The sequence below is a fragment of the Punica granatum genome, chromosome 3, assembly GCF_007655135.1.
Source record: "Punica granatum isolate Tunisia-2019 chromosome 3, ASM765513v2, whole genome shotgun sequence".
Classification (NCBI taxonomy): Eukaryota; Viridiplantae; Streptophyta; class Magnoliopsida; order Myrtales; family Lythraceae; genus Punica; species Punica granatum.
The window spans coordinates 7474114-7486666 of NC_045129.1; the positions used below are offsets into that span (position 1 = coordinate 7474114).

Here is a 12553-nt window from a genome sequence, read left to right on the forward strand (position 1 = left end):
TCAAAGCGCTATTTTTTTAATAAATAATAGTTATTTCCTGTGATAAGTAATCTAGGTCACTATAACAACATAGCTGAACAAGAAATCCTTTTGTTACTCTTATAAAAAATTACCAAAAAAAAGAAAAAAGAAATCTTTTTATTACAAATTTTTTTTTCCTCGTAATATCTTCTTTTGGTTCTCATCGATGAGTCAGATCAGTCAAAGCAGGTATCAATGACATCGCCTGAAACTCAAATAATTACATTCTTTTTTCCCAAAACTCAAATAACTACTCGAGAAGTCTAACTTTTCAAGTCAACTTCTCATAGATCATCATCCTGTAATTTAAGGATCGGATCGTTTAATTGTTGACTAAAGGATCGGTACCACGCATAATTCCAGAAGGCATATAATTAATACGTTCTACTTGAACTGACCATATGAGATCTTCGTAATGATACCAATGGACACAACTTGTAGAATGATAGTAAAATTAAACAATTAGTCGATCAAAACTCAGCTCTTTCTTCCATGGGCGGAAACGATGGAGACCACATAAAGGATTAACGGCAAGATCTGAAGACATTATATATCATATACCGTCAGGCAGGCACAAAAGAAATAAGTCTCAGGGTTACACTAAGATTAGCTACCCTCTAGTAATATACTACTTGCTCATTGTTTGAGCCATCGACCAAAATGTACGTCAAGATCTTCTTTGTCATCATCCCTTCAGCTTCTATTTGGATCCTCTCGACATCCAAAAAACGTCATGGAACTCATCTCAAGCGCCAACCACGAATCTTTCACTAAATCTTTCAACTCCGAGCTCTTCTCCTATACCACTGAGGCATTGCTCCCATTCTGCATCCTACGCCTCTGCCTCAGCCTTCCACCAATACTATCTTGGCCAGGTTCCGCACTGATAGCATACTTCCTCTTTGGCTTTGCGTTATTTTCCTTATCGATAACTTGAACTTCCGGTTCATCCTCGTCGCTCTTGTGCTGCTCGGGTGTCCCTTCAACTTTTGGCTCCAGTACTCCAGTGCTTGTATTTCCTTCACCGTCAACTGTTTCCTCTGCTTCCTTGCCGGAAAAGGCCAGTGACCTCTTTGCATGAGCATGAATGCTCTCTTTTTCCTCTCCCTCGATCTCCCCATCAGAAGTTCTAGTTTCATTGTCATTAGATTCAAGAGGTTCTTCAGTCACGGTTTCTTCAATTTCTGAGAATGGCAGTGACCTCTTGACCGATGAGTGAATAACTAAGTCATCAGTTTCTTCTTCATTTGTTTGTGCCCGTCGGGTTTGAATAAGGAAGTGTGCCACCGACTTGTAGCCCAACCTTGATACCTATAAGAGGGAACAAGAACTAAATGTAGGCTACATATGAAGGAATGCTCTATGTCCAACATGTGTTTTTTCTGCATTTCCCTCATTTTTGAAAAATAAAAATAAAAAGCTGGAAAATCTTCCCCTATTTTTTCCAAAGCGAAACAGACTTACCTTCCTATGAAGTGGACCGGTGGGAGCCCACCCTTTTGCTTGTCTACAGAGGCTGCAATTGCAAATTCCACGACAAACTGGACAGATCCAGTTCGGGTTCTCCAGGGCTTCAAGAACATGCTCTCCATACCTGTAGAGCAGCTTATACACACGGTTTGGATCAATGGAAATAATACTGAAAAGATGCTCTAAGATTGGTCAATTAAATGTGAATTCTCAGTCTTCATCATGCCTGTCTTGTTGTCTCAAAACATGTTTGTTTTCAAACCCTTAAGTCGAACAAGTTGTCAACTACATAGCCAAGAAGAATGAAAGGAAGACATAGGGCGTGAGAAGCGGCCAGATGTCTGGAAAATGCTTTCAAGCAATTTTACCTCATTTTCAAGCAATCTCCACAAAACTGTCCCTGTACCATGTTGCACTTGCAGCATTGTGTACGATGACCAAGAGTTTTCTGCCTGCATTAACACAATATTGGGTTAACATTGACATAAATACGATATATTATAGCAACCTTATGATGCTTGCAGCTAGAAGAAATTGGAAGAGAGGAAAGTATGCCTTAGGGGGACGGTTTGTATATTATAAGCGTGTAGTCTCCTCATTCTCCAATAATATATGGTGCAAATCCAAAGTTCAAAGATCTAACATTTGAAAAGCACTAAAAGCAAATGATCACCTCCTATAACAAAAGAAATTCGATGAGAAACTATGGGCTTACCTGCACTGGTGGCAAGTCTTTCCCTTGACGGGGTCATAAATCCGTTTCCCATCCTTCCCATAGCCATCAACAAAAAGTTCCCAGCTCCTCTCAGTGCTGCCCAACAGCTTCTCATGCTCCTCTGTGTAAATCTCAGGCTTCGCACCCTCCTCTAGAACAATGACCTGGTCTTCTGAACCACCCCCTTCTTTCTTCTTTAATGGTACTTCCGCATAACTAACAGGAGTCACATTCTGCAACCTAATAGACAAAATATAAACACAGATTTGGAAATCAGATGTAGTATGTTGAATCTGGGAAGCCAAAAAATAACTAATGCATCTGCAGGGATAATAGAACCTGTCAAGTTTGCATATCCGTGAATTATGAACTGAACAGAAACGGAAGTTTTTATGGAAGTCCCATAAGTGTAGCAACTTTCTGACTATTAGTCTAATGTAGTACTTACCTTAGTTTTGCTTCAGTACTACGATGTCAGCTGGAGAGAGAAAGGAATGAATTGAACAGATTGAGTTTCTTATACTTAATAGAGTCAAGATTCGTAATTAACGGTTCTCCGGCAAGTCTGCCCAAATGCGCTGGTTACCATTCAACGCTCTTAACTGCTTCCATCCTTGCTCGGCAGAGTAAGCTTACTGCTTACTATCGTGTAATTATATCACTTTCTCTTTTAGCTCAGGGAACAGTAAACCCACATAGGTTTGCCCAAAAATCTCACGTATCTAAACACGGATAGTTTAGCAAAACAACTATGGTTGGGCAGAGGAAGTGTATTACTTACTATGTAATTAGATCACTTTTCTTTTTCAGTTCAGGGAACGGTAAATCCACATAATTTTGCTCAAAATCTCACGTATCTAAACACTGATAGTTGGCAAAACAACTAAACGAATTATACATTTAACAAAGTAGACTAAATGCAGTGGTTACCATTCAACGCTCTTAACTACTTCCATACTTGGTGGCCAGAGTAAGCATACTACTTACTAGGTGTAAATAGATAACTTTTCTTTTTCAGTTCAGGGAACGTAAATCCACACAATTTTGCTAAAAAATTTCACGTATCTAGAGACTGATACTTTTGCGAAATAAGACTACACGAGCACCAAGTGGATTAAACTATTTATATGAACGTAACATATAAGACTATTGCCCCTCAAAATACATACTTTTTAGGAAAAGTTTACCAGAAATGGCTATATTCCGTCATGTTAGTTTTAATAAAAAAAGTATCTAGATATCAGCATTCTCTGACCCAAAATAACGGAAAATATGACATAGTTTATTCAACTGACCCCTACTTGTTCGACAACTCCAGCATCTCATATTCTTAATTAAACCTCAAAAAAACAGAGCACAGTTCATCAGACACACGTAACAGTACGTCCCAAAATGAGCAAATTTTCCCACAAGGTTTTATCTTTAACCAGATAAGACTACCCGCTTTCGAACAATACGTCCAAATCTTTCAGCCACATACACATACTTTCAAGAAACACGAGCAAAGGTGCCATCTTTCTCAGGCCAAGTCAACGGCAAAGTCCTGAAAATCAACCCATTTCCGCAACATTGTCCCAGCAACCATGCAAGACAATCAATTTCACAGCCCAACAGAACATCGGCGAGTTCAAGAGATTTGCTAAAATCACCTGGAAGAGCGGCGGGTGGGGATAGGTGGCAGCACGGGAGTGGGCCGGTCCTCGCTGGAGGACCCACGGCGCTGCGGGGTGCGTCTCGGGGCGGAGGACCGGAGCTTGTCGGAGAGTTCGATGATGCCGAGCTTCTGCAGCCGCTCCTTGTTCTCCCTGATCCGGTTCTCTCTGCTCTGCTCGTAGAGGGAGATCTTCGGGGTCGGGTCGATCTCTGGTTGTGGGTCCGGCGTTGAGGCGGGCCCGTGGGTTGTCGCCCGTCTTCTCCCCATTGTCGGCATTGCGGAGGGAGAGGGTTTCTCTTCTTCTGCCTCGGTCTCTCCCCTCAATCGGTCTGTCTATCTGTGAGGGGTTTTGGGTCTAACGGTCGAGTCGGGGCTTTGAAATTTGTAATGTCAAATATGGAAGACCAAAAGATTTTACATTTTTCTCTAAAATTTGAAAAAAGAGAGAGAGACAAATATGGAAAAGCAAAGAAGCAGCACATTTCTACACTATGGCCCAATGAGTGGTGCTTCTTCCGCTCGGCTCTCGGTTTTACGACTCTCGATTTTACTTTTACAATCTATTCTATGAGCGTTAGTGCGTTCATAGGATAATAATGCACTTTTAATAATATATTCCATGTCCTGCGCTTATTTTGCTTAATATTTAATTTTTTCACCAATATGTTTTGAACTCGAAAATTGTGCTGAAATTAATCAAACAACCAGCACTTCATATGCGGAAGATATTATCTGGCACTATGAACTATAAAAATCTTCGGGGAAAAAAAAGGAACAGTGCAAAGCAGAACTAACTAGATGTTGGATACAAGTTTTGCTACAAGATTAGAATTCGGAAAGTACTGAAATTTCATTGAATATGACCATTGAAAATACACTTAATGAGCAAACGTGGAGCGATTTAAACGGTTCGATCTTTATTTCGTTTAAGTAATGTCTAGACCATGTAAATGTAGAATATTCACGGCGGAAGAATTTTACCCTTTAGTGAGTCATCCAACTTAACTGAATTAGTCAGAATTCAATAGGATTTCATGATGTCAGTTTTCAGAAAAAAAAAAAACTTAATGACTAAGATTTATTAGAATAAAAACTAATATAATTTATAATAATCCGCAACTAGCGCTAGTGGGGGGAAATGAAAGTTAATTTCCTTTTTTTTCTATATAAAAGTTAAACCCCATTTGTCTATTTGTCCTTTTCCCCCTTTTTCATTAATCAATGGGAACAGAATGTTTGAATGTGCTTGCTTTTGTCTTGTCTGGAAAGAAGCTAGTTTTGTTCCATTTGATGCCATTACACCTCATTCAGCAAATAAAAAATAATGCCATTAGACCTAATATAATAAAATAATAGATTAGTCTTTCTATGATCAAATTATGTTTCTTTTTTTATTTTTTTGAAAATATGGAGTGTCCAATGCAAATACAATGAAACAAAAATGGACTAAAAAAAGTCGAATTATCAAAATTATCTTTTTTTTTTCTTTTTTTTGGATAGTTGCATTCGCCCGTATATGATTGGAGGAAGAGTGTAATTTTATAGGCAATCACATCTATATGACAGAAGCTGCAGGAAGTGACTGAACGTATAGAAAATGAGGCCAACTAAGCTTGATGAACAAGAAAGTTACAAGAATTAGACATGGAAAAAAACATTATTTCAAAGAATAATAATAATAATAATAATAATTTTTTTAAAGAAAATGAAACATCCTAAACATGAGATCGACCTTGGCTAGTCGAGGATGGCTTCGGTTGGGATCTTAAAGTCAAATAAAAAGCTTTGATAACGTCTTTTGGGAGGCTGTTTGAGTGATGAACTAGTATTTGAGCATAGGACGACATTGCCTTCAAAGCCTCACAATTCGACTCATGCTATATATACCTAGCCATGAACCATTATAATTACCGCGACATCCAAGTAATTAAAAAACCGAAATAGTCGAGCTAAGTTCTCAAGTTTGGTTTTTGATGGAATGCTGAGGATGCTAATCCACGGTGTAAGCTCGCTTTGGAGCCTCATGTGTATTGAGTGAGCTGCCTGGATGGGGTCGTCATCTCTTCCTATCTGGATATTGTGTTTGCTCGAATGTCTGAAGGTATCATATGGAACATATGGATGTGGCAGATTCTTCGGATTCACTTCCCGACCTTCTTCACTACATTGGTCCGAAGACGATGAAATGCAGAACCAAGCATTTCTCTGATGGAATCTCAGATGACTTGGAAGGACCTAACATCAGGACAACCGATTTGCAGGTCCGGTCCTTTTGCTTACCTGATGGATGCTCTTGTTTAAATGGACGACAACTGCCAATACGTTTGACAGTGACAAAGTTCGTTATCTCTTCGGCGAATGAATTGGATTACTATAACATACATGGAAAGGTTTTCGATAATTCCTTCAAAAGAAAATGAATTGTGTGTGAATTTATATTTGAGCAACAGGTGGGATTGAAAGTCCAAAACACGCATACTGATTCGGAGCACATATATACGCCAGAAAAATATCATAGACCAAATGCTTCAGGGTGTTTCATTATCAAGTCCCAGAGGCAGCAGCAGCAATTCACCAGCATGAGCGCTCCTCCACTTGAAGCCATCCACAATTCTCGGGCGTTTTTCTGCAGTAGCAGTAGCAAGCTGAAGAACAGAAACATGAACCTCGGATTTTGGCTAAAGTGAGATCAATTGGTGACAAATCACGACTTTCAAACACTTAAAACTGATTGATTCACATAAAACCAAAGATAAGTCGACGATATAATTGGAATTTATCAACGTATAAATACGAATCCAGGGAACATAAGCTAATCGAACCGCTTCAAATCATAAGTCGAGGATATAATGAGGCAGCCATAAGGGCCATGTGTGCGGGCTAATGGCTATGATAGAAAACTGTGTGGATTGTTTGCCGTAACAATTAGGGAAATCGTAAGGCGAGCCGTACCCACTGGCCATTTGTTGATCATTGCAGAAAAGAGTTACTGGAAACAACACTAAACATAAGGACTACTTTTGCAGTCAATGTCCAAAGAAAGAACGTGATCCGAGCAAAGTAAATGATGCCTATGCTTCCAAAAGTTGGGAAGATTTCCTCAACGTGTTCATCCTTGACATGGAGAGAGCATTCACATCCCAAAAAAAAAAAAAAAAACACAGATGTACAGAGAGCAAGCATTTGTAAATTATTCTGGTGGGGGCCCTTTCCATGACATTGTGCCGAATGTCTTGTGGTTGCATTGCGGAGTTACATTTGCTGTCCTTTAGATGCTATTCACACTTAAGCTTCGGATTGTCCGGAGCCTCTGCAAGGAAATCAAGTGCCAACTGCTGGGCAATCCGTAGGCAGAGCGACATCAGTGAATGAACATCTTTGAGTCTACCAGTAGATTTCTGATAAGAGAAAAGCAAGCATCAAATGAGACAGATCTCTATGTATCAAAATTAGATCCGTAGCAGAACTAATCCTTAAAAAGAAAATGTCAGATCTATCCATCCAATTGGGATCCGCAACATGTGCACAGCTAGCTTACACGAGCACAGCTATCAACGATGAATTCATAATGAGCAGGTCATAAATTCTTTCTCCTTTTTTATTTTAATACATGCACGAAATTTAGAAGAAAATGTATGCTAATTTTAATCCTTCCTACCTTGAATAAGAACATTGAGGAACTCAGTTTTGGTCTGATGTCAAATCCTTAGAGGCTCTGAATACCATCAGTCATCCCAACCACCCGGAATGTCTAAGACTCTCAGTGTTTTCAGGTTCGATAGATCCGGCAACTTGCTGAGTCGATCACAATGGGAGACAGTCAAACTTCTTAGAGACGTTAGCTCCTGTAGCCCCTCCAGATGTTCCAGTGCTCCACAGTCGGATACCTTCAGAATCTCCAATGCTTGTAAGTTAGAGAGGCCGGAGATCTGACTGATGGCAGACTTATCAAGGTTTAATTCCACCAAAGCTTTCAGTTTGGATAGATCCGGCAACTTGCTGAGGTGATCACAGTGAGAGACAGTCAAACTTCTTAGAGACGTTAGCTTCTGGAGCCCCCCCAGATGTTCCACTCTGCAGTGGGATAACTTCAGAATTTCCAAAGCTTCTTGCTCATGGAGGTCGCCGATTTGATACATGGCGGAGTGGTCCAAGTATAATTCCTTCAAAGCTTTCAACCTGCCGAGGTACACATTCTTCAGAGACCGGCAGTGTTGAAACGTTAAGCTTACCAAAGTTGGAGGAAATGCGGAAACGTATTTTAGGTTCACACAGGACAAGACAACTTTCTTGAGTGAATGAAGAGCCCAGGAAAAGGATGGGAAGGAGATCTCATTGACCCATGAGAGGCGAAAATTTATAATCCTCAATTTTGGAGCGCCATTAAGTGAAAATTTACGTTGCCGAAATGTGGGTTCCTTAGAACCCGTTTCTCGGCAAATGAGTTCCTCAGGGTCAGTATCTGCCAAAAGCACTTCTTTCAAATTATCCAACCAGGAGAGCATTGGTTCCTTCATTCCTTTACAAGTATACCGCAAAGGAGTTATGCTAGAGGGAAGAAGTGGCAATTTCCTGAGCATGTTGCACTGAAGCAAGTCGAGGGTCTCGAGGCACGGCAGGCTACGGAAGTTTTCTGGTAACTCAGAAATACGAGAAAATCCCAGTCTTAATGTTTTCAAAGACATAAGTCTCCCAAATGCAACATTATATGAATCAGAGGGAATGAACTTCGTCAAACTCCTGCAGTATGAGGCGTGGATCTCTTCTAGTCTTTGAAGCCTAACAATCGTTGAAGGAAATTCCTCAATGAAACAAGACTCCAATTTAAGCACTCTCAGGCTACTGAGGTTTCCAATTGAATCAGGCAACTCTGAGATGCCCGTTTTCGAAACATCCAACTCACATAATGGAAATCCCAGTTCTCCGAAGGTAATTGGTAGTTCTCCTAACGAGCGACAATTCCTTAATGACAACTTCTGAAGGTTTACCAGCTCTTTTATTGAACTTGGAATTTCGGTTATTCTTGCATGATCCAAAGAGAGCACTAAAAGGGATCTTAGATAACCAATTGAACTGGGCAGTCGATCGAGTGAAAGACAGCCGGAAGCACTGACAGTTTGGAGTGTCTCAATATGACCAATCGACGCAGAAATTTCTTGCACAGAAGTTCCATCTATTAACAGCTCCTTCAGTGCCTTCATGAAGCCCAATTCTTTAGGTAAGGTGCTGAGTTCGGTGCAGAAGTTCAAATTCAGTGAAACTAAGTTCTGTAGATGGCGAATCGATGGATCTATCTTAACCAAATGGCAGCATTGTTCAAGAATCAGTACCTCCAAGTCTGGGAAACCAGAGAAGTTTGGAGTAGTGATTAAATGGTTACAGCCTGTAAGGTTCAAAACTCTCAACGTTTTCACCATCTGTTGCAAGAGAAAATTAGGCCAAATCAAATTTTTTATCCTTTTGGAATGTAAGAGCAGACAAATTTAAAGATATCTATATAAAAGAAAAGGAGGCTACAGCCATGTATGTTATACCACCTTGATTTGCCCCCAACCCTCCCAGCTTTCAGCGATGTTGCTCCATGAAACGTCCAGTATAACTAAACTCTTCGGAAATGATATAGCTTCTTCACAATTTTGAGGACATCTATGCAACTGGAGCCACCTCAAATCTGGAAAAGCATCGTATCTATTGATACTTGCATCTTCCACATTGAGAAACCTTCCGCCTGTCATCCCTTGGGTATTCATATCTTCGTATGGTGCTAGATCATCACATTGAGGAATGAGTGCTCCAACTTTCCCCTTTCCCTATCATGAGAAATTAATGATTTTGAGAAGAAAATCAGTGAAAGTCTCCTTGCAAATAAAGGATGTTCCATGACACAACAGAAGAATATCAACAAGAAATTAAGCGCGTCAATAAATTGCTCCTATAGATTGCTCAAAGGATATGAATAACCTTTAAACAATGGACTCTGTGTGTCATTTGCATAAATTACAAGGAATATTGGCGGAACTTACCCTAACACTACTTGTTTGTTAATATTGAATCAAAATTACAGACAACATCAAGTAGTAGCTTGTTGGCCAACGGTTTACCTTCACGCCCTCAAACATGCCGTAGTCTTTCCATGTTGTCTCAGGTTTAATTTCCATCTTCACGCCCTCAAACAAGCCGTGGTCTCTCCGTGTTGTCTGAGGTTTAATTTCCATCGGGAAATCTGTGTCACCACATTGACATGCAAGTCGTTGTCTTCCTAGCTCTCGTAGTTCGTCATGCATCCACAACTCATTGTCACCTCTGATTTTTACAAGGGACGATAAATGCCAGTATTCACTTCCTTCAAAAAAATGAGATGTGCTGAACTCAGGCCACATGTACGATGCAATCCGCCGATCTGCTCCATTGACTAAACATGCTATATCAAGAAACATCTGTCTTTGCAGGGCATCCAAGGCTTCATAACTTATCATCAGCTTTTCTTGCACTCCCTTATTAGGTATAAGCTTTAACTTTTGAAGTGTCTCTGTCCATACTGCAACTTCTCTACGAAACAACAATGACCCAATAACTTCCACGACAAGGGGGAGTCCTCCTACAAGAGACACAATTTCAGCAGCAAGTACATTAAAAGGATGAAAATTTGCATCTGTATAACAGGAGAAAAGCAGCTGAATTTCCCATCGACACAGCTCTGGAACTTCGAAAGTCTGATCAACTCTTGGAAGATCTTTTTCATATCTCGAGGTAACGATTATCCTGCTTCCAGGACCAAATGTATCGAGGTCTCCTATGAGTTCTGTGAGATTAAACCTTATGTCCACGTCATCAAGAACGATCAGCACTTTCATATTGCAAAATACTTCTCTCATATAGCTAACTCCTTCATCAGCAGAAGTAATCTCGTCACACTCTCTCTTTAATATGCCAGAGATCAATTTCGTCTGCAAATTCTGACAGAAGTTCTTCATTCGTTTGGTTGTCTGCCGGATATCTGGAAGAAAGCAACAGCCTTCAAAGCAAGCTGAGAGACGATTATAAATGACTTTTGCAAGAGTAGTCTTTCCAATACCACCCATCCCATGCATACCAACTACCCTTTTGTCATTAACTTCGGCATTTAAAAGATTCATGATCTGTTCTACTTTCCGATCAATTCCAACAAAATATGGACCTTCTTGTGGAAATTTGGGATGTATTATACTTGCAACTTCTCGAGCAATCAAGTGCACAATTTCTGCAGAGCTGCAAAAATATGCAGAACTGTCAGGAGGAGTGTATCAGGGGAGATTAAGGAAGAGTAGATTATATCAAGCACATGAGAGAGGCTCAAGTTCATTGATAGTGGCTAACAAGAGTGCAGGGTACAGAGTAAATGTGAACTATGGAGGACAGAAAGGGGGAAAATACCAGGGATCGGTGACAACCCATGGACTCATCTTTGCAACCACATTAAGAGGTTCAATCCCAGCCTCACGAATAAATGGATCCAAGCGACTTTTATCGATTATTGTACTGGCTCTCTTGAATGCATCAGAGGGTTTGAGGCCATGAAATATGGGTAAAATCACTTTGTCAGGTTCTCGCTTCCAGATATCGAACAAGTATCCAAGCTCAGTCAGGCAACCCGGTGTCGACAGATAATCCTCACATATCACGGGAATGTAAATGCTGGATCGATGGATTTCTTCCACTGAAGCAGTGTGTCCGTCATGTCCGTAGTTGATAGTGCGGATTCCGGCTTTTGCCAATGTCCGACCGAGATATAAGGTCAGATCTTTAGATGACTTGTGGTTAGCATAGCTTAATAACACCTCATTACTTCCACGTATAAATGGAGTTGAGCGGCGCTTCTTAGTCTTATGAGATTGCTCTTTGTCCACAACAAATGTTGCATGATCCCATATAGGGTCACTCGAGCTCTTTCCCTCCATGGATAACTCCTCTGTTAAACAAATTCTGAGATCGATCGATTGGAAGTGAGCAATCAGCAAGAATATGATCTGATAAAAGATAGGAAGAGCTGACTCTGGAAATGATAGATCAATCAACCTGAGGAATTAGGAAAAGCACCATGTACCTGCAGAAAGTAGATGCAGCACAGCAGATTCTTCAGATTGCTCAGCTGACCTGGAAGACAAACAATTGGAGCAGGAGGAAGAAGACCACCCAAGAAATTCAAGAGTTGCAAAAGCCAATTCTGATCCATAACATAATAAGCTATACCTACCTTGAGTTGCTAAAGAACAGAAAGTAGAATTTGTACAATCTGGACCAAGAGTTGCAGATTCTTCTTTGCATAATCACCTTCACTAATGGATCTCGCCGTCTTCAAATTTAAGACAGGTTCCTTCCGTCCCAAATGGGGAAAAAAAGAAAAATGATGTGACCCCTTATCATTTGACTTGATGAGTCGTAAATTTTCCAAAAAACGACCTCGTTTTTACTAATTAACTAGTCATGTAATCCACATGTTGCGCAGACATTTGTTGACGCTGTTAATATTACTAATTTGATAATACAAAATGTTAGAAATAAATAAAAAAATTGGGAATAATTATATTAATTAGTATCTCTATATATATTAGAAACATATTAAATACATTATGAAAATTTGGGAAAAAAAAGATTGGAAAAAAGATAATTTTATATTAATGAAAAGAAAACTATGAAACATATAATAAAATTGT

General features: G+C 39.9%; 2 protein-coding genes across 3 annotated transcripts; both read right to left on the minus strand.

Annotated features, from left to right (window-relative positions):
• Nucleotides 1-540: 540 nt before the first annotated feature.
• On the minus strand, nt 541-4260 carry LOC116198758 (cell division cycle-associated protein 7-like). The gene is made up of 5 exons (XM_031528989.1): nt 3856-4260; nt 2207-2446; nt 1860-1943; nt 1486-1615; nt 541-1332 (listed from the first exon to the last, which is right to left on the minus strand). The coding sequence occupies exons 1-5, from the start codon at nt 4134-4136 to the stop codon at nt 820-822; spliced, it is 1248 nt and encodes a 415-aa protein (XP_031384849.1). The 5' UTR covers nt 4137-4260; the 3' UTR covers nt 541-819.
• Nucleotides 4261-6791: 2531 nt separating this feature from the next.
• Nucleotides 6792-12240, minus strand: LOC116200781 (TMV resistance protein N-like). 2 transcript variants are annotated; one of them, XM_031531683.1, is made up of 7 exons: nt 12094-12240; nt 11944-11993; nt 11274-11822; nt 9962-11108; nt 9398-9670; nt 7519-9277; nt 6792-7258 (listed from the first exon to the last, which is right to left on the minus strand). In XM_031531683.1, the coding sequence occupies exons 3-6, from the start codon at nt 11795-11797 to the stop codon at nt 7586-7588; spliced, it is 3636 nt and encodes a 1211-aa protein (XP_031387543.1). In that variant the 5' UTR covers nt 11798-11822; nt 11944-11993; nt 12094-12240; the 3' UTR covers nt 6792-7258; nt 7519-7585. The 2 variants fall into 2 exon arrangements, with proteins under 2 accessions (XP_031387543.1, XP_031387542.1); XM_031531682.1 differs by having other exon boundaries at nt 9395-9670.
• Nucleotides 12241-12553: the final 313 nt, after the last annotated feature.

What these genes read in the sequence shown, in the direction of transcription:
- LOC116198758 (XM_031528989.1), bottom strand. Translation starts at nt 4,136, where the DNA reads ATGCCGACAATGGGGAGAAGACGGGCGACAACCCACGGGCCCGCCTCA. An exon ending in GGAGATTGCTTGAAAATGAG is followed by an intron (nt 1,616 to 1,859) that starts GTAAAATTGCTT and finishes GCTGCTCTACAG; the next exon opens with GTATGGAGAGCATGTTCTTG. An exon ending in CCGGTCCACTTCATAGGAAG is followed by an intron (nt 1,333 to 1,485) that starts GTAAGTCTGTTT and finishes TCCCTCTTATAG; the next exon opens with GTATCAAGGTTGGGCTACAA.
- LOC116200781 (XM_031531682.1), bottom strand. Translation starts at nt 11,797, where the DNA reads ATGGAGGGAAAGAGCTCGAGTGACCCTATATGGGATCATGCAACATTT. An exon ending in TGGGTTGTCACCGATCCCTG is followed by an intron (nt 11,109 to 11,273) that starts GTATTTTCCCCC and finishes ATATTTTTGCAG; the next exon opens with CTCTGCAGAAATTGTGCACT. An exon ending in GTTGGGGGCAAATCAAGGTG is followed by an intron (nt 9,278 to 9,394) that starts GTATAACATACA and finishes CTCTTGCAACAG; the next exon opens with ATGGTGAAAACGTTGAGAGT.